Here is a 21,140-nt window from a genome sequence, read left to right on the forward strand (position 1 = left end):
TGGATTTAATTAAAAGTTAAAAAATCCTCACGTGTAATATCTTTCTGTGTAAATATCTCATATTACAACGTGGGACACCTGCGGCCGAAAATCCGGTGCGGCCTAAAATCCGGTGCGGCCTTTACAATTAAAAAATTGATTTTATTTCTAAAATTAGAGCCAGCGGCTTTTAATCAGGTGCGCTCTGTAGTCCGGAATCTACGGTACATACGTACAATATTGAGGCCACTTGATATTTTGGCTATATTGAAACTTTAAAAATGATTCACTTTAGCATTCTATCTACTTTCCTTTGCAGATCTCAATCAATATGCTACCACTGCAATTAGACTGCATCAGGAAACAGGAAACAGATGACACTAGGAATGTGAAAAACACTGAAAATGCTGTAAAGGTGCAAGTCAGACAGCAGCTGCAAAGAAGGTTCAGAGTTACGATGCTTCAGCTCTGGCAAATAGGCATAACCCTAAGTATTAACTTTTTTCTCTCTTCACTTTTGCTGACCAACCAGTTGGTTATTTCTACCACTGTGCTTTTATTTCACAGACATAAATACCCTTAACACAGACATAATACCCTTTCTATTTAAAACAATGGTAAGCAAGATGAAGCTGGATAGAGGTAATTATTTGAGATTAATAGGCACTTGGAATGACATCCCAAGACTGGTGCAGTGCAAAAATCAAAAATGTTTATCACTTGCAGAAAACATGAAAAGATAAAATGAGGTCAGGCAGATGACTAAAATTTGTTGTATGAAACCATTGATATTCATTGACAATGAATTTTGGATTGGTATAAATAAAAAATGCTTTCACACAGAAGTAGATAGCACACATCAGTACTTTAGGTTAGAGAAATAAAATATCTAATACACAATTTCAAAAATCACAAACATGCAGAAATGCATGCCTCATGCGATCGCATAAAAGTCAGTTCATTCATAACCTGAGCCCCTGTATTAGTGAATCACAGCAATCTAAAAGGTTGTAAAGCTGGAACAGATGTGGGTGAAAGAATCACATCACAGAGAGATGTATAAAGAAAGGTTGTAAGGTTGAGAATTCTGATATTATCAGAACGCAAACTAGTTTAAGTCATAATGGGCGTGGAGTAAGTTGGATAAAAAGCTGAATGTGAGGAAAGGCAGAGTCAAAGAAGTGACCATATACATAAAATAGAAGATGAGACGGCATAACACAGGCATAAATGCAAGTTACAAGTGGCAAAGTAAAACAGAACAATGGTACAAAAGATGAACGCAAAAGCTCAAGCAAAGGAATAAATACAGTAAAAATTCAATAATCCTGCTCTTTGGTGGAAGTGGAAGCTATATTTTCTGGACTAATAATTTATTCCACACTTTAAATTCACTTTTAAGTGTGTTACTTATTAAAATGTTATATATTATAGCAAATTTTCCAGCAAACCAAGTGAGTTTAAGCTGAGTGCATGAGCCAATGTTAAACCATTAGAATTCAAAACAATCGGATAGCTGATATCAGATTTTCATCATACAATGCCTATGTAATGTATTCTCCCACCATGGAATTTTTCATGTTTTATTGTTTTACAACATTGAATTACAGTGGAGTTAATTTGGCTTTTTTTTTTGACATTGATAAACAGAAAAAAGACTCTTTTATGTCAAAGTGAAAACAGATCACTACAAAGTTATCTAAATTAATTACAAATATAAAACAAAATAATTGACTGCATAAGTATTCACCCCTTTCAAGTCAGTATTTAGTAGATTCACCTTTGGCACCAATTACAGCCTTGAGTCTGTATGGATAGGTCTCTATCAACTTTGCATATCTGGACACTGCAAGTTTTCCCCATTCTCTTTTGCAAAACTGCTCAAGCTCTGTCAGATTACATGGGGATCCTGAGTGAACAGGCCGTTTCAAGTCCAGCCACAAATTCTCAATTAGGTTGAGGTCTGATTCTAAATTAGCCACTCCAGGACATTAACTTTGTTGTTTTTAAGCCATTCCTGTGTAGCTTTTGGCTTTATGCTTGGGGTCATTGTTTTGCTGGAAAAGAAATCTTCTCCCAAGTCGCAGTTCTCCTGTAAACTGCATCAGGTTTTCCTCCAGGATTTCCCTATATTTTGCTGCATTCATTTTACCCTCTACCTTCACAACTCTTCCAGGGCCTGCTATAGTGAAAACAACTCCATAGCATGATGCAGCCACCACAGTGCTTCACAGTAGGTAAGGTGTGTTTTAGATGGTCAAAAAGCTCAATTTTGGTTTCATCAGACCATAGAACCTTCTTCCAGCTGACTTCAGAGTCTCCCATGTGCCTTCTGGAAAACTAGCCGAGATTTTGTGTGAGTTTTTTTTCCAACAGTGGCTTTCACTTTGCTACTCACCCATAAAGCTACAACAGGTGAAGCACCCGGGCAACAGTTGTTGTATGCGCAGTCTCTCCCATCTCAGCCATTGAAGCTTGTAACTCCTCCAGAGTTGTCATTGGTCTCTTGGTGGCCTCCCTCACTAGTCCCCTTCTTGCACACTCATTCAGATTTTGAGGACAGCCTGCTCCAGGCAGGTTTACACTGTGCCATATTCTTTCCATTTCTTGATGATTGACTTAACTGTACTCCAAGGGACATTCAGTGACTTGGAAATTTTCTTGTATTTTCTTGAGCTTTTCAATAAACTTTTTGCAGAGTTGCTTGGAGTGTTCTTTTGTCTTCATGGTGAGGTCTTTCAGGATACTGACTCGTCAGCAGGTGGACCTTCCAGATACAGGTGTATTTTTACTACAACACCTTGACTACACACTATGATCTCCATTCAACTAATTATGTAACTTCTACAACCAAATGACTGCACCAGTGATGACTTGTGTGTCCTATCAAAGGAGGTGAATACTTATGCAATTAATTCTTTTGTGTTTTATATTTGTAATTAATTTAGATCATTTTGTAGAGATTTGTTTTCACTTTGACACAAAAGAGTGTTTTTTCTGCTGATCAGGGTCAAAAAAACCAAATTAAATCAACTGTGATTCAATGTTAAAACATAGAAAACCCACAGCACAATACAGGCCCTTTGGCCCACAATGCTGTGCTGAACATGTCCTTACCTTAGAAATTACCCAGGGTTACACATTGCCCTCTATTGTTCTGAGCTCCATGTACCTGTCCAGGAGTCTCTTAAAAAACCCTATCGTATCCGCCTCCACCACTGTCATCGGCAGCCCATTCCACGCACTCACCACTGAGTAAAAAACTTACCCCTGACATCACCTCTGTACCTATGTTGTAAAACAATGAAACATGAAAACTTCCAAAGGTGGGGGGGGGGGGGGTGTGAATACTTTTTATAGGCACTGTATGTGGATAAAAACTCACTTCTAACGCAATGCTGTGAAAAATCAGGCTTGGCTTCAATTTCCTGGGACAGACCAAAACAGGGCACAGATTTTCAGGAGGGGTTGATCATAATTTTTTTTGGTATTCCAAACAGAATAAAATCCTAATAATGTACTAATGCTTAGAAATCCCAACAACTCAGCATCTGGCACCTTGGGTGTTAATTCCCCTGTTCCCTACAACAGACCAAGGTCCCAGCTCCTGTCCACTCATTAAACTGAATGGCGCTCCATGTCTAAATTATTTTGGAAATAAGCGAGCTCTGCCCTCAGCCCTCTCCTGAAATTCACCAGGTTGCATTTCCTGTGCTCTTTTGAAATTCTCTGGGATTCCATTTCTCAATCTGCCTAGAAACTTAGCAGATTTGCAGGAAGCTTTAATACACAATTATATCTTTTAATAAAAGTGAATTCAAGTGCTGGACTACAAATTGAAATAACATCCAATAAGCTTGAAAATCTAGGTAATACACACAAAATATGGGAGGAACTCAGCAGGCTAGGCAGATCTATGGAAAATAGTACAGTCGACGTTTCAAGCTGAGACCCTTTGGTAGGACTGCATCTAGCCATTCGGCATTGAAATTTCAAATGTGCAGGTATAATGAAATCATATTGTGGTTAGAAAATTCTTTCTCACGTCGCAGAGGCTCTTTCTCTTTCCAGGATACAACCATTCGCTTTGTGGAAGATTTTGCACCCCAGACCTTAAAGATGCGCGCTGAGTATAAAGGCGCAATGAAAGTGCTTTTTGATCGTGGTTTCAAACTTTCCTTTCGTAATCTTGCTGACCTAAGAATCAAGTTTAATACTGGGGAATTCAAGTGGTTCAAATCAGCGAGGGAAGCTGAAGCGTTTGTGGCAAGTCTTCCGGCTATCCAGTCATCTTCAGAATCTGATCGGGCCTCCTAAAATGGTGGATAAGTACTCCTCGTAGTAAAATTACTTTCTCTGGACTCGGAATTCACTTGAATCACTCAGACATTATTCACTAAAACTCTAAAGGCTGTTGACAATCTCTCCCGGGATTTGGTGTGTGTGCAATCTATTTTTACCTCTGTATAACTTTACCTACAGAGTTCTACAACTAATTCTAACTTGTTTTGGAGGTTTGAAGTCTTTAGTGAAGGCCTCCCTGTTTGTTGGTTCACAGTTCAACTGCTGATTTATTTTTCCTCTGTTTTAAATATTTATTTATTTTATCTCTTTCTTTTCTTCACCCCCTTTTTTTTCCATTCTGATTTTTTTTTCTCCCTTCTCAGTAAACGGTTGATAAATACTCGTCTTGAATTTATAATTTTCCCCTTCCTCTTTTTTCTTTTTCCTTCTTACCTTTTTTTTCCCTTTCTCTTACTTTATTCTTCTATAATATTTCGCGGGTAGGTTAGTTTTGGTTTTCTTCCGATTTTCTCTGTATTAAGTTGTATATCTCGGCAGAAGGTGTTCTAATCTGTAGTTATGTTTTCTAGGGCATAAACTAGTTACTGTTTGTTATAGCATTTATACGGAACTGCTGTCAATGACACAGATCTGGAAGTTGTATTTGGGTTAATTTTTTTGGTAGAGCTAGCTACTTGTTTTGGTAGCCGTCTAGTTCTGGGTTGTGTGGGTGGGGTGGATTTTCCAGTTCCAACATTTCTTTATTGTTTAGGACATGTTTATATTTTGACCTTACGAATCTACGTTTACATCTCTGCTCCCAGAGATACCGCTTGATTTTTTATATGCCTGCTGCCTTTTATGCATTAGTAATTGATAATGGCTAGTGCACTTAAATTTGTGAGCTGGAATGTAAAGGGACTGAACCACCCTGTTAAAAGGAGGAAGGTATTTTCACATATTAAACAACTCAAAGCTGACATTGCTTTCCTCCAAGAAACTCATATTCGTTGTTTTGATAACTCCCGGCTTCTGTCCAAGTGGGCGGGTCAGCATTTTCATTCATCCTTTGCCGCTAAAGCTAGGGGAGTCTCCATTCTTATTAACTCAAATATTCCTTTTGAACTCCATAATAAAATATCGGACACAATTGGCCGTTTTATTATTGTTTCTGGTAAACTATATAACACTAAAGTTGCACTAGCAAACCTGTATGCCCCCAACTTTGATGATGTTAACGTCTTTAAACTGTTTTTTTCCTCACTACCAGACCTAAACTCATACTCTCTTATATTGGGTGGTGACTTTAACTGTTGGTTGGATCCTAAACTGGACCGATCGTCCTCTGTTACCAGATCACCTACCAAATCTGCCTTAGCTATTCAGTTGTTTCTCTCTAATTTTGGTATCTCTGATATATGGCGTTTCCTCCATCCTACGGAGAGAGATTATTCCTTTTTCTCACATGTTCACCATACCTTCACTAGAATTGACTATTTCCTACTCGATAACCAACTTATCCCATTTGCCCACACTTGTGACTATCAGAGTATACTGATTTCTGACCATGCCCCAATTACCCTCTCTCTGAACTTTCCTGGTCTCCCTCAGAGGAACAAACACTGGCGGTTCGATTCAACTTTATTATCGGATGATGATTCCGTAAAATTTATTAAAGACCAGATAACCTTCTATTTTAACACTAATACATCACCTGAAGTGCCATCCCAGACTGTCTGGGATGCCATGAAAGCATATTTGAGGGGTCAAATAATCTCTTACACAGCAAATCTCAATAGAAGATCCCGTGCAGATCGAGCAGACCTCATTAACCAGATCAAAGATGTGGATCAATTATATGCCCAAACTAAGAACCCTGAATTATACAAGAAGCGCGTTAAACTTCAAACTAAATTTAATCTTCTGTCCACTCAACCTGTCGAACGCCAACTTCTCGAAAGCAAGAGCCGCTTTTACATTCATGAGGATAAGTCTGGTAAATTCCTAGCCAATCAGCTGAGGCGTTCTAAAGCCAAACAACATATTACAAAGATCCGGAAGGAGAACGGAGACTTTACATCGGATCATTTAGAAATTAATGACGCATTTAAAAAATTTTATTCTCGGCTTTATTCCTCTGAATCCCTGAATGACAATATCTCTGTGGATCAATTTTTACAGAATCTGAATATCCCCTCACTTTCATCTGATTTCAAAGCCAAACTTAATGCGCCTATATCACTAGAAGAAAATATCTTCTGCAATTTCTGCACTGTCCTCAGGGAAATCTCCTGGACCTGATGGGTTCCCTGTGGAATTTTATAAATCATTCTCCTCAATTCTTTCTCCTCAGTTACTTTCAGTATTAACTGACTCGTTTAACTACGGCAAATTGCCACCCTCTTTCAATGAGGCATCTATTATTCTTCTTTTTAAAAAGGGCAAAGACCCAACAGAGTGTTCCTCGTACAGGCCGATCTCTCTGCTCAATGTTGATGTAAAGATCTTAGCTAAAGTGTTGGCTCATAGATTAGAAACTGTTATTCCCTCCATTATCTCTGATGACCAAACAGGCTTTATTAAAAACTGTCTCCCTTTTTTTAACATTCGGCGTCTATTTAATATTTTATACTCAGTTCCAACTGGGACTCCTGAATGTGTTATCTCCCTTGATGCGGAGAAAGCATTTGATCGTATAGAGTGGAACTACCTTTTTGCAGTCTTAGAAAAATTTGACCTCGGCCAAAGTTTCATCTCTTGGATCCAATTGCTGTACCTGTGTCCTACTGCTTCTGTTCTAACTAACTTTCAGAAATCCCAAGTATTCAATCTCAAACATGGCACCCGTCAGGGATGCCCCTTAAGTCCCTTTCTCTTTGATTTGGCTATAGAACCTCTGGCGATAGCATTTCGAAAATGTCCTGAACTGACCGGGATTTGGAGAGGGGGTGTTGAGCATAAAGTCTCTCTCTATGCTCATGACTTACTACTCTTTCTCTCATATCCGTCTACATCCTTACCTCTAATGTTTTCACTTCTTGACCAGTTTAGCCAGATCTCTGGCTATAAACTCAACTTACATAAGAGTGAACTTTTCCCAATTAATAAAGAAGCACAAGAACTAATATTTCGTGATCTCCCTTTTAAAGTAGTCCATAATCAATTTACTTATCTTGGAATTACAGTCACAAGGAAGTTTAAAGATCTCTTTCGTGAAAACTTTGTCAATCTTTCATATGCTACAAAACAGAATCTGGTACAATGGTCACCTCTATCTATGTCCTTGGTAGGTCGTATCAATGTTGTCAAAATGTATGTTCTCCCCAAATTTTTATACTTATTTCAATCTATCCCAATTTTTATTCCTAAATCCTTTTTTGATTCCTTAGACTCTATTATTTTGTCATATCTGTGGCAGAATAAGCGCTCTAGAATTAATAAAATCCACCTCCAAAAATCTAAAAAAGAGGGTGGCATGGCTTTACCTAACTTTTGTTTATATTACTGGGCAGCTAATATACGTTGTGCTGCCTTCTGGTCTTTCTTCCACGGTCAACCTGAGTGCCCTAACTGGGTGGCAATGGAGTTGAGCTCCACTAAAGAACTATCTATATCTGCACTTCTTGGTTCTGCACTCCCTAGCAGTCTGCCCAGATCAATAGCTAATCCTCTGGTTAGACACACTTTGCGTATATGGGCTCAGTTCAGGAAATGCTATGGTTTCCAAGGGTTTTCCATTTCTAGCCCTGTCGCACACAATCACCTTTTTTTACCTACCACGTTCGATTCAGCATTCCATGTTTGGTACAGGAAGGGCATTAGACATTTTGAAGATCTCTTCATTGATAACCGCTTTGCTTCTTTTCAACAGCTCTCTGTTAAGTTCAACCTGCCTAATGCTCACTTTTTCAGATATCTTCAAATCCAACACTTCACTGCTCCTTTAATTCCTAACTTTCCTGAAATGCCTGCGAAAAATGCTATGGACCTATTTCTCTCCATTAATCCACTAGGTAAAGGTTTAATTTCAATTATCCAAGATAAACTAGCAGCCTTACGACGGGCCCCTGTGGATAAAATTAAAATGGCCTGGGAGCAGGATTTAAATATCACCTTATCCGAGGAGAGCTGGGACTCAGTTCTCAAGTCGGTTAACTCAACCTCTCTTTGTGCTCGCCATTGTCTCTTACAGTTTAAGATTGTTCATAGAGCCCATATGTCTAAATCTAAACTATCTCGATTCTACCCTGGCATTAGTCCGCTCTGTGATAAATGCAAGAGGGGCGTGGCCTCTCTCATCCATATGTATTGGCTCTGTCCTAGCTTGGAGAAATTCTGGAAAGATGTCTTCACTACACTATCGGGTATTCTGAATCAGCACCTAGAACCTAACCCCTTAATTGCTCTGTTCGGTTTTTGGGGCGAGACAGATTTATGTCTGGGTCCGACCAAATGCCGAATACTATCCTTTGCCTCTCTCCTGGCGAGACGCTTGATCCTCCTTAGATGGAGAGATGTTGCCCCGCCCACTCATGCGCAATGGCTTAACGACATTATGGCCTGCTTGGACCTCGAAAAAATTCATTATTCAGTTCTCAATTCGGATTTAAAGTTCCATAAGGTCTGGGGGCCTTTTATCGAGTACTTTCATAACCTTCCTCTTGACTAGGGTTTTTTTTTTCTTTTCGGTCCCTTGCTTTCAGCCCCCTTTCTTTTCTGGTAGTAGGCATTATTATCCTCTGTTGCTAAGTGTATTCACAGTCTGGGAGTTTGACTGTCCAGACTTATACTCTCTATATTGTGTGGTGGTTGGTCTGGAATTATTGTTCTTTTTCTTGTGTTGTGGGGTTTGGGGAGGACACTAAGCTCACTCATCTTTAATTTAGGTGCTTTTTTGTTAAATTCTCTTCCTTTGTAGCATATGGTTATTGTATGCTTAACCTTGCTCTGTATTAATGCTCCTCACTGGGATTTGGGGTTTTTAATTTTGTAAAATGTTTTGAAAAACTAATAAAAAAAAAATTTTTAAAAAAAGGAAAATTCTTTCTCACTCAATTCTGGATACTGTAGAAATGATTGTGTCAAATGCTGAGCTATAGTCAATAAACAGCAGCCTGACGTAAGTATTAGTTTTGTCCAGATAATCCAAAACTGTCTGAAGATCCGGTGAGATTGCATCACTGCAGACCTATTGCAGCAACAGGTCCAGGTCCTTGTTCAGGCAGGAATTGATTCTAGCCATAACAAACCTCTCAAAACACTTCATCACGGTAGATGTGAGTGCCACAGGACAATAGTCGTTAAGGCAGCTCTCCCTGCTCTTCTTAGGCACTGGTATGATTATTACTCTTTTGAAGGTGGTGGGAACCTCCAAATGTAGCAATGAGAGTTGAAAATGTCTTTAAACACACCTGCCAGTTTGTAGGCACGGGTTTCAGAGCCCGACTGAAAAAGGATGACAGTACAGATGAATGAGTGGCTGACGAACTGGTGCAGAGGGGAGGGTTTCAGATTCTTGGATAATTCAAACTTTTTCTGGGCAGGGGTGACTGTACAAGAAGGATGGGTTACACCTAAACTGGAGGGGAATCAATATCCTGGCTGGGAGGTTCACTTGTGCTACTCAGGAGCGTTTAAACTACTTTGATAGGGAGTTGGGAACTAGAGCACCAGGTCAGAAAGTGGAGGGATGGAGAGGAAAGTAGATATCAGGACCAGTAAAAGCAGATAGGAGCAAAGTAATAGATACAGTAGGATGGATAGTTTGAAGTGTTTGTATTATGGGTAAAGGTGATGAACCCAGACTACAGATCAATATATGGAACTACGATGTTGTGGCCATTATAGAGACTTAGTTGATAGGGACAGGAATGGGTGCTTAGTGTACCAGGCGTTCAAAGATTTTAAAAAAGATAAGAGAGGGAGCTAAAAGAGGTGGAGGAGTTGCATTACTAATCAGGGACAGTGTCATAGCTGCACTCAGAGAGGTCATAATAAAGGGCTCGTCCACTGAGTCTATAAGGGTAGAACTCAAAAATATGAAAGGTGCAATTACTCCGATGGGATTGTACTACAGATACCCTAATGGCCACCAGAACATTGAGGAACAAATATGTAAAAAGGTTAAGGAAAGGTGTAAAAACAAAAGGATTGCCATGGGGTCTTCAACCTCCCTCATATAAACTGATACCTTCTAAGTGCAAAAGGTTTAGACGGGGCAGAATTTGTTAGGTTCATCCAGGAGGGTGTCTTAAATCATTATGTAGATAGTCTAACAAAAGGTGAGCCTGGCCATGTGACTGACCTTTCAGTGGGTGAACAGTGACTACAGCTCCTTGGGTTTTCAGATAGCTATAGATAAGGATTTGGATGGTGGGGTTGAGATCATCTCCATGGGCGAGGGGTGGCGGAGTGTTAAGTAAAGAATTGGGAAGTTGATTGGTGAAAGAGACACAGGGCTGGAGAAGGGGGGGATCTAACAGAAGAGGACAGATGGCCATGGAAGAAAGAAAAGGGGGAGGAGCACCAAGAGGTGATAGGCAGGCAAGGAGATAAAGTGAGAGAGGGAAAAGGGGATGGGGAATGGTGAAGGGGTTGGGGGGATGAGTTGCATTATGTGAGGTCCAAGAAATTGATGTTCATGCCATCAGGTTGGAGGCTACCAGACAGAACACAAGGTGTTGCTCCTCCAACCTGAGCATGGCCTCATCATGGCAGTAGAGGCCATGGATTGAATGCCCCTCCACCACCACACTCTTCCACTTAGCAGAGCTTGTTCTCACACTCAACAATTTCTCCTTTGGCTCCTCTTACTTCCTTCAAACAAAAGGTGTAGCTAAGGGTGCTTGCATGGGTCCCAGCTATGCCTGCCTTTTTGTCAGCTACATGGAACAGTCTACATTCCAAGCCTACACTGGTGTCTCCCACCCACTTTTCCTCCGCTACATTGATGACTGTGTTGCACTCAAGCTGAGCTCGTCAACTTCATCAACTTTGCCTCCAACTTCCACCCTGCCCTCAAATTTACCTGGTCCATTTCTGACAACTCCCTCCCCTTTCTCGATCTCTCTTTTTTCTATCTCTGGAGACAGCTTATCCACTGATGTCTATTATAAAACCATTAACTCTCACAGTTAGCTGGACTACACCTCTTCCCACCCTGTTACTTGTAAAAATGGCTTTCCCTTCTTTCAATTCTTCCATCTCCGTCACATCTGTTCTCAGGATGAGGGTTTTCATTCCAGAACGAAGGAGATGTCCCCCTTCTTCAAAGAAAGGAGCTTCCCTTCTTCCATCATCAACACTGCCCTCAACCACATCTCTCCCATTTCGCACACGTCTGCTCACCCCATTCTCCTGTCCCCTTTCCAGGGATAGGCTTCCTTTTGTCCTCACCTACCACCCCACCAGCTTCCACATCCAGCACATAATTCTCCATAACCTCCACCATCTCTAACAGGATCCCACCATCAAGCACATCTTCCCCTCCACCACCCCCCCCCCCAATAGGGATTGCTCCCTATGCAATTCCCTTGTCCATTCGTCTCTCTCCAGGCACTTATTTTTGCAAGCAGAACAAGTGCTACACCTGCCCCAAAAACCTCCTCCCTCACTACCATTCAAGGGCCCAACCAGTCCTTCCAGGTGAGGCGACACTTCACCCGTGAGTCTGTTGGGGTCACCTACAGTATCCGGTGCTCCCAGTGCCTCCTGTATATTGGTGAGACCCAACGTAGATTGAGAGACCACTTCACTGAGCACCTACTGAGCATCCGTCTGCCAGAAAATGCAGGATCTCCCAGTGGCCACTCATTCCCATTCCAACATGTCAATCCATGGCCTCCACTGTTGTGATGAGGCCACACTCAGGTTGGAGGAGCAACGCCTTGTGTTCCATCTGGACAGCTTCCAAACTGATGATATGAACACTGATTTCTCTAACTTCCTGTAATGCCACCCCCCCCCTTCACCATTCCCCATCCCCTTTTTCCTCTTTCACCTATCTCCTTGCATGCCCATTGCCTCCCTCTGGTGCTTCTCCCCCTTTTCCTTCCATGGCCTTTCCCATTAGATTCCCCCTTCCCCTGCCATGTATCTCTTTCACCAATCAACTTCCCATCTCTTTACTTCACCCCCTCCCTACCCCCCTTCCTGGTTTCACCTATCACCTTGCATTTCTCCCTCCACTCCACCCCCTCACCTTCTAACCCTGACATTTCTTTTCTCCAGTCCTGAAATGTTGATTGTACTTTTTCATATTTGCTGCCTGGCCTGCAGAGTTCTTCAAGTGTGTTACTTGGATTTCCAACATCTGCAGATTTTCTCTTGTTTATATATCTTACTGTAATTCTTAGTATATTTTAGGTAGTGTTCTGTATTTTGCTGCCACAAAAGAACAAATCTCACAACATATGCCAAAATGTTAAGAAATCCAACTCTGATTCGGATTCTGCTGCATAAAATTTGTCAATCTACATCATTTGTCCAATAACCTTACATCTGTGGTTTGGGCCCTTCTGTTTACCAGGAGCAACTTCCTACTTATTGCACCAAAACCCTCCATAATCTTAAACAAGTCTTAAATATCCTCTTTACATTCCCATGAAATTATTGCCCAATGTGAAATACAGACATATCAAAAATAATAATAAAGCACCATGGATGAACGAGAAAACAAAGTGTGGTGTGCAAATTTAAGTGCAGACCTATGTTGAATCAATCGGAACAATCGGAGTCATGGAAACTCAGATGCATGAACACAAGCCTTTTATATGAAACCTGGAATCTAGTCTGTTAAGGTTACACAGACAGGGATCATGTGTATGAAATCATACAATGCAACCTGGCTCCCAACACAAACCAGACAAAAATCGACTGCGTGTCAGGACTGGGTGAGCTTCGAACAAAAAAATCTTGCACTGGGACTGAACAAATCCAACTCTTCATAAATAAATCAGAACTGCATAATATAATTCCATGGTGATAATTACTAATTCATTTAAATGTTTTTTCAATGTTTCTTAATATCACAAACAAGTGGAAATATTACATTATGGCTAAAATGAAGGGACGATCCCTGTGAAAGGAGTTGGGGGGGAAGGGGAGTGAACAGAGATTTGACTGTATTTACCTGTTTACTGAAAGAGACAAATAAATGCACCAGAAAAAGGGAGGGGATAAGGTCATGACTAAGACTAGAACAAAGAATACGTCAAGTAAATCATTAAAAAAGCACCATTGCCAATACCCATGATCCACCCAGGTGGATGCCCCGAACAATTTTATTCATGTGGAAGCAAGGGGAATCAAAGGGACTAGTTACTCTGTAGAACAACATTCAGGCAATTAAGAGTAGACTACGATGGATTAATTAGTGTCAGATTTGCAGTCTCGCATCTCCTGGGAAAAGATTAAGGTTAAATCCAGACATCTGGAATCAAAAAAGTAGCAGTGGCATCAGATGAGTTGTGGCACAGGTCAGAAAAATAGCTGCCCTAGTAAGAACTTTTGTGCAGGCAAATGAGAGATATCAGTGTATATGTTAGCTTGATAGGTTGATGGTACAGATAGTGCAAATGTCTTATTGTTCTAGTGACGCATGTTCAGTTCTCACTTCTCATGCTGTCAGCATAGAACTTGCACTCTCCCTGTGATTTCAGGTGTTGACTACCAATGCTCCCATTTCCTCCCACACTCAAAGGCATGTTGGTTGTTAGGTTAATTGGCAAAGTAAAATACTCCCAGTGTAAGTGGGTGGCAGCATAATCAGAATCAGAATCAGACTTTAATCTCCAAGTACCTATGCACATACAAGGAATTTACTTCCGGCAGATGTTGTCTCTCTGCTCATAACAATAATAATGATAATGCAAACTGTTAATGGGTATATGTGAGAGAATAAGTTAGAGATATATAGAATGGGATTGCTCAATGCTGGTGCAGAGGCAATGGGGCAGATATTTCCACTTACATCAAATGGAAATATAAAATGACAAAACTCACAATGCCCTATGTATATTTCTCTGTGCCATTAATGCATGATTTTCTCAGTGTGAATTTTTTCTGTGCACATCTAGTACTACTATACATAAAATATGCATGCAAATTTCTTTCCAGTTAAATTTTGACATTGCATTCCTAATTTTGGGGGGTGAGGCAATTTAACAGGATTTTTTAAAAATACTGTGTTTATTGTTTACAGGTCCTATTAATGCAATAGATGTGACAATGTAACAGAGGGCACAATTCGTTTACAACACTAACCTCTCCTCTTATCTCATTTGGAAAATCAGAATTTCACTACTGACTGCCTGAACTGCTCTGATTAACCTGATCAATTCACATAAATACACAAGAGGCAAAAAGAGCCTGCTCAAATTGCTCCCCCACAATAATATACGAGGACTAAAATAGAACCAAGTTTCTTTTAATACTGTGGGTTGAACACTACTCCTGTAGAACATCTTCATTTCTACAGTTCCAATATTGTTCCAAAGAAAGGTTTTAAAAATCACTAATTAATAAACAAATAATCAATACTTTGGCAACATTGGTTAAAAAAAATTGATGTGGGGCTCTAATTCAATCATGATTAGAAAATCAGAAACAGAACTTTTTAACCCACTTTGTCAATGCCAGTTGTGAACCCTATCTATATTCCTTCTCCTCTTAGTTTTCCTATACAAGTTCCTGTCCAAACACCTTTTAAATGTAATTGTATCTGCCTCCACTACCTCCTGCAGAAGCTCATTCCATTTATTCATCATCCTCTGATTGAAAAATTTACTTCTCCCAATATCTTTTTTTTAATTCCCCCATCTTCCCTTAAATCTGTGCCCTCCAGCTCTAGATTCCTCTGCCCTGAAGACTATGACTATCAATCCTATCTCTGCTCCTCAATTTTACAAACCTCTCAGAGTTCTATGTTCCAGTGAGAATAAAGCCAGCCTATCCAATCTCTCCATATAACTATAGTCATCCATCCATCCATCCAAAATCCTGAAAATTGCTTTAGAGCTCTCTATTGCTATTACATCCCTCTTGTAGCGGGCTCACCAGAACTCTACACGATTTGCAGTCTAACCAATATTTCATAAACTACAACATGAAGCTCCAACTCTTATAATCATTACCTCAGCCTGAAGGCAATCATACAAAATATCCCTTTCAATACACAATCCACCTTTTTTGCGACTTTCGCAGAACTATGAACTTGCAACCAACCTTCACCAAAAAGGCCCATTTAATTTTCAAAGGGAAGAGGAATTAGAATTTTAAATGAAACATAAAAACTAACCCTGCGGACAAAAATTAAGACCTGTCAATTACAGCCTGAGAATTTATAGTGCAAGGTGTTGCCATTCAGCTCACAACAGCCCCTTCAATCTTTGTCCACCACTCAGTAAAGTTGTGGCATATCATAATCCCCATAGCTTCTATCTCCTAAAAACACTTGTCAACTTTGAATGTACTCAAGGGACATAGTGAATGAGCAGCCACAGCCCCTAAGTATCTAGTTTCTGAATCCCACCCCAATGGAATAACCTTTATTAATCAAACACTTGTACCACAATACTACAAAAAAAACACCTCCAGTTCACATAGTTCTGCTCTGCATATTTAACTTAATGTGCTAAAACTCAAGTTAACTTTAGTACAATTAACGAATCAATTCTAAAGTTTCACATGGAATTACTGCATTTGAATTTTATCCTTAAATCTTCAGTCTCTCAGTAGAAACACATTCCCATCTCCACCTACATTATTGGAACATGACAGCTGGATTCTACTCCAACTCCATTTTTCTACAGCTCTAAACTTACACTCTTTTTACCAAAGGAAACACATCCTACAGTTCTTTCTGGACATTGCTGCAGAGAATGCATCTATTCCTTCCCACTATTTCATGGCTCTTCATTTTCCCCAATTAAACTGTTCCCTTTATCAGTAACAAGATCAGATTGTCCATTCTCCTGAATATATTTGTTCACACCCCAGTACATGTGCATTATACTTCATGCATTTGTCTAAGTTCAATTGCCAGGCTCATGTGACATTACATCCTGGATACCCTTACCTGTCTGACACAAAATCACATCTGTTGCTATCTAACCACTGTCTAAATCCGGACACTGGGCAATTTAACAGACAAGTCTGCCACCTGGACCAAGCTACCACAGGTAAGCTGCCCTTCCAGATGCTCCTTAATCTGATGCTTGGACTCCAACTCAACTCCTGAACTGAAGAATCTCAGGAAACTGAGAGTAAGTGTTTGGTGGAGACCTCATTGATCTCCACAAACTCCAATAAACCAAAAACATCTGTTCTGCAAGGTGCAGAAAATTTTGCTTTTGATTAGCTGTGGTTTCCTATTTACTTAACATTTAAGTTTGTTTTCAAATAATTTATCTACTAGAATTAGCTGACTGTAACTTTTTTTTAAAGAACAAATACAACAAACATTGGATAAAGTTTAAATACTTGCTGAAGTCTCCAGAAACCACAAGTAATGGAAACACCAAGTGAAAATTCCTTCCTCTATTTTCACCAAATTCCCAACTTTGGCATAGTGCTGCACTCTTTTAAAAGAGGAAATGACGGAATAGAAGGATGCAATATTTCTGAAGCTTCAGTCAACTGAATAAAGTTGAACCTGCCTGCAACAAGTTTCCCAGGCTTCGTGCACAACATGCCACTGTCTTAAAATAACTTACATTTATCTAATGCAAAATATCTGGCACAGTCTGAGTTAGACATAGAAATAGCTTATAGGCTGCAGATTGTTCTTTTCTCCTCAATGACTTTTCCACCTCACCCCTGACAGCCTTTCCTTAACAGGGATATAAAATTTGTCACTCTCCCAATTCTTAAGGGTAATTAGCATTTCCTAACAGTTTTGAAAATTTACAGTTAAATTACTCTTAATGCCACTGCTATTTCTCTGTCATAATCATTGACTATGTACTAACTGGGGCTAATAGTTTTTCTATTTTTTGTCTCACTTTTCCATTAGTTCAATCTCGCAATAAACTATGTTTTTAAAAATAATTTCATATAATTTAACAAACTTTTCATCTACAAATATTGATCTCAAGAAAAATCTATCTTCTAACCACACAGTAAAAGACAAAAGGCTTGCAAACCTCATCTTAAACAAGGTACAACGACTTAAGTTAATTTAATTTACCCTACAACATTCAGAGCTAAAATTTCACAGAATAACACTGTCACCTACCTTCATATGGTGTATCAGGAGGCCCTGCAATCTCCCCTCTCAATTCTGTAAAGTTTTCATCTACGAGTTCTACTTTTATTTGATTCTTGCTGGTCTTCAAAAGAAAACACAAAAAAAGAGTAAATTCCAGAACACTAAAGTAACATTTTTAATCAAAGTTTTAAATGGCATCAAAAAAGGTCTTTCAGTCCAATTTCTCCGTGTTGACCAAGCTGTCTACTTGAGGTAGTCCAATTTTCCTGCACCTGGCCCATATCCCATCTTTCCTATCCATGTACCAGTCTCAATGCCTTTTAAACATTGTCTACCACAAACTCAGGCAGCTTGTTTCATGTACCCACCACCTTCTAGGAGTAAAACATTGCCTCTCAGACCCCTTCACTTTAACCCGATGCCATTGAATGTTAGACTCCACTAAACTAGGAAAAAGACTGACCATTCACCTTATCTATGCCTTTCAATTTTATAAACTAGTATAAGTCCCTCAGTCTCCTACACTCAAAGTTAAAAAAAAATTCAGGTTATTCAGTCACTTCTCTAAAACTGGAACCTAAGCCCTCCAGTCCCAGTAAAATCATTATAAATCTTTTCTGCACCTTTCCCATCTTACTGACATCCTTCCTATACCAATTGACCAGAACTGCACACATCATTCCAAGTGTGGTCTCATCAATATCTTGTATAGATTTAACATGACGCCCCTGCTGATGCATCATAACAACTAACCTAATTTTAAACCACAATGAAATACATTACTGAGAGAGGCAAGAGGGGAGTTTACTAGGGCTTTGACTATGATCTCCATCCTCTCTTGCCACAAATGAGGTCTCAGTGGAAGTTGTTCCTTTAAGGACAGAAATATAGATAATATAAATTATAAGCCGTTGAGTCTCACAGTGCTAGGGATGTTATTGGAGACGTTTCTTATGAATAGGATTTACTAACATTTACAAGAACATAGATTAATTAGAGACAGTTAATATGGCATTGTGCAGGACAGGTTACATCGTACAAACTTGATTTTTGTTTGGAGGAGGTAGGTGACCAAGGTGATTGATGAGGGTAGTGCACTGGGCATTGTCTACATGAACTTTACTAAGGCATTTGACAAGGTCCCTCATAATAGGCTGATCAGAAAGATTAAGATGTGTGGGATCCATAGTGCCTTGATAATTTGAGAATTAACTTCCCATAGAAGACACAGGGACAGGTGTAATTCTGGCTGAAAATTTGTGACCAGTGGCATTTTGCAGGAATCAATGCTGAGACACCATGAATGAAAATGTAGATAGGTTGATATACTGAATACTAGATTCAGATTTATTACATGTACATCAAAACATTGAATGAAATGTATTGTTTGCGCTAACAACCAACACACCCAAAGATGTGCTAGGGAAGCCTGCAAGTGTCACCACACATTTGAGCACTAACATAGCATGCTTACAATGTTCAACAGACCAAAACAGGCAGTAATTAGAACATCCGAACAAAACAATAGCAAAACAAGCCCCTTTCCCACCATTCCACCACTCCTCACACACACATAGGCAGGTTTCCAACCCAGACTGGCTGCCTCTGGGACGCCTGTCCTTGTTCTTGCACTCAGAGACATTGGGCCTCCAAACTACAGTCCATGGCCTGGATTCGTAGTCTCAACCCTTGGGTTTCTACCTCCAGACTCACCAAGCCCTGGACTTTTATCTGATATCCCCTTAGCCGCTATGGAAAAGATGGAATGGCAATGGAAAGTGCATAGAGAAGACTCAACCTGGAATGGAGTGGTAAAATAAGGAAAAGAGACTGAATAGACTGGGTTTGTTTTGAGCTCAAGGCAGAACTTATGGGAAAAATATGCTACCTAAAAAATCTAGAGGTCATAGACTTAGGGGAACAGCTTTAGAGATGATCTGAAGAACTTTTTCTAACTAGAGGATGGATGCAACCTGATTGGATGGTGATGTAGGTACTCTCAACATCTTAATTATCTAGATGTAACACCCTAGTTGACATTTTTACTGCTATGCTGTAGATATTTCACTTTAGCAGTGATATAAGAGCAGTCTGCTCTGCTTTCAGCCTGCTTGGGTTATTGTTCTGTGGTGGATAAGCTAAGTGACTATCTATATAGTGCCAAGTTTGAGGTGAGGATGGACAAAAACCCATTAACTCATTTCCTGACCTCGGCGAAATTGGATGCCACAGGCCATTGGTGGTTGGTGGCATTGTCTGCCTAGGATTTCAGCCTGAAGTACCGGCCAGCAAGTCAGAACATTGATGCCGATGCTTTGTCCCAATGTGTGCATGAAGGGCTGGACAGGGGCGGAGAGTGGGATAGCATTCCGAGTCAAAGCCATGTGCCAGTTTTCCATCACAGAGAAGGCAGAGAAAGGCAAGGGCAGAATCGAATGGCTGATCATTTGGGAGTGCCATTCCACAGGCTTACTGCAATCCAACCACTCTGAAGACAAAGCAGTTGCCAGAATTGTGTCCTGGGGAAGTGGCAGTGCTCAGCGAGATGGCCCATGCATAGGCACTGTTTGGTTAGTGGTTGTGGAACAGGACATGGCCCAAGCGGACAAGATGAAACACTCTGCAGTGTCTCTGCTACTGAGAGAATGGCCCAGATTGGAGTGAGGAACCAGATCCTATACTGGGTCACGTCACCTCACCTCCAGATAGCCTCGGCATTCCCACACACAAAATGCTGGTGGAACGCAGCAGGCCAGGCAGCATCTATAGGAAGAAGTACAGTCGACATTTCGGACCGAGACCCTTCATCAGGTCTCATCCCAAAACATCAACTGTACTTCTTCCTGTAGATGCTGCCTGACCTGCTGCGTTCCACCAGCATTTTGTGTGTGTTTCTTGAATTTCCAGCATCTGCAGATTTCCTCATGTCTCAGCATTCCCAGCTGGTTCTGCCTGAGAAGTATCGGAGGATTATGTTGAAGTCACTGCATGATGATTCTAGTCATTTGGGGGTTGGCAAGACCTATGGATTGTTCAAAGATCCATTCTACTAGCCCCAAATGAAGCTGAAGGTCGAAGAGTACTGCAAGTTGTGCTTTTGATATTTACAGAGGAAGACGCTGCCTACAAGGGCCACTCCGTTATCCCACTTGCAGAGTGTGGGGCCACTGGTTTGCAGGGATTTCCTATCAATAGAGCCTAATGCCAGCAACATGGCGAATGTCTTGGTTATTATGGAATCACACCAGATACGCACTAGCCCTCCCTACCAAAGATCAGAAGATGTCCACCATGGCCAAAGCATTATGGAATAAGTATTTCATTTATTATGGCCTCCCCAGGTGGATGCTTAGCGATCAGGAACGGGATTTCGAGAGTAGGCTCATACATGAGTTACTGAGCATGCTTGGAAACAAGAAGTCAAGGACTATGCCTTATCAATCAGGGTGATCCCCAGCCCAAGAGGTTCAATCGGACCTTCATAGAAATGCTCAGAACCTTGGAGATCAGTAAAAACAACAAGTGGAGTCAACATATTGGACATCTGGTCCACTGCTACAACTGTACACAGAATGAAGCTCCAGGTACTCGCCATATTATCTGATTTGGATGCAAAGTGAGGTTGCCTGTTCACTTCTGTTTTGGGACTGATGGTGAAGATCTACTACAG

At 40.4% G+C, this 21,140-nt stretch overlaps 1 protein-coding gene across 2 annotated transcripts in view; it reads right to left on the bottom strand.

Annotated features, from left to right (window-relative positions):
• ube2kb (ubiquitin-conjugating enzyme E2Kb (UBC1 homolog, yeast)) overlaps positions 1-21,140 on the bottom strand; it is a 99,110-nt gene that overhangs the window by 50,257 nt on the left and 27,713 nt on the right. Inside the window, exon 2 of one of the 2 annotated variants that reach the window (XM_073064812.1) lies at positions 17,498-17,591. The exons of the other annotated variant lie outside the window; for it this stretch is intronic. Coding sequence (XP_072920913.1) covers positions 17,498-17,591 — 94 coding nt within the window. The remainder of the gene's footprint in view (positions 1-17,497; positions 17,592-21,140) is intronic. 2 annotated transcript variants of the gene reach the window in all.

This window comes from Hemitrygon akajei, chromosome 13 (genome assembly GCF_048418815.1).
Source record: "Hemitrygon akajei chromosome 13, sHemAka1.3, whole genome shotgun sequence".
Lineage (NCBI taxonomy): Eukaryota > Metazoa > Chordata > Chondrichthyes > Myliobatiformes > Dasyatidae > Hemitrygon > Hemitrygon akajei.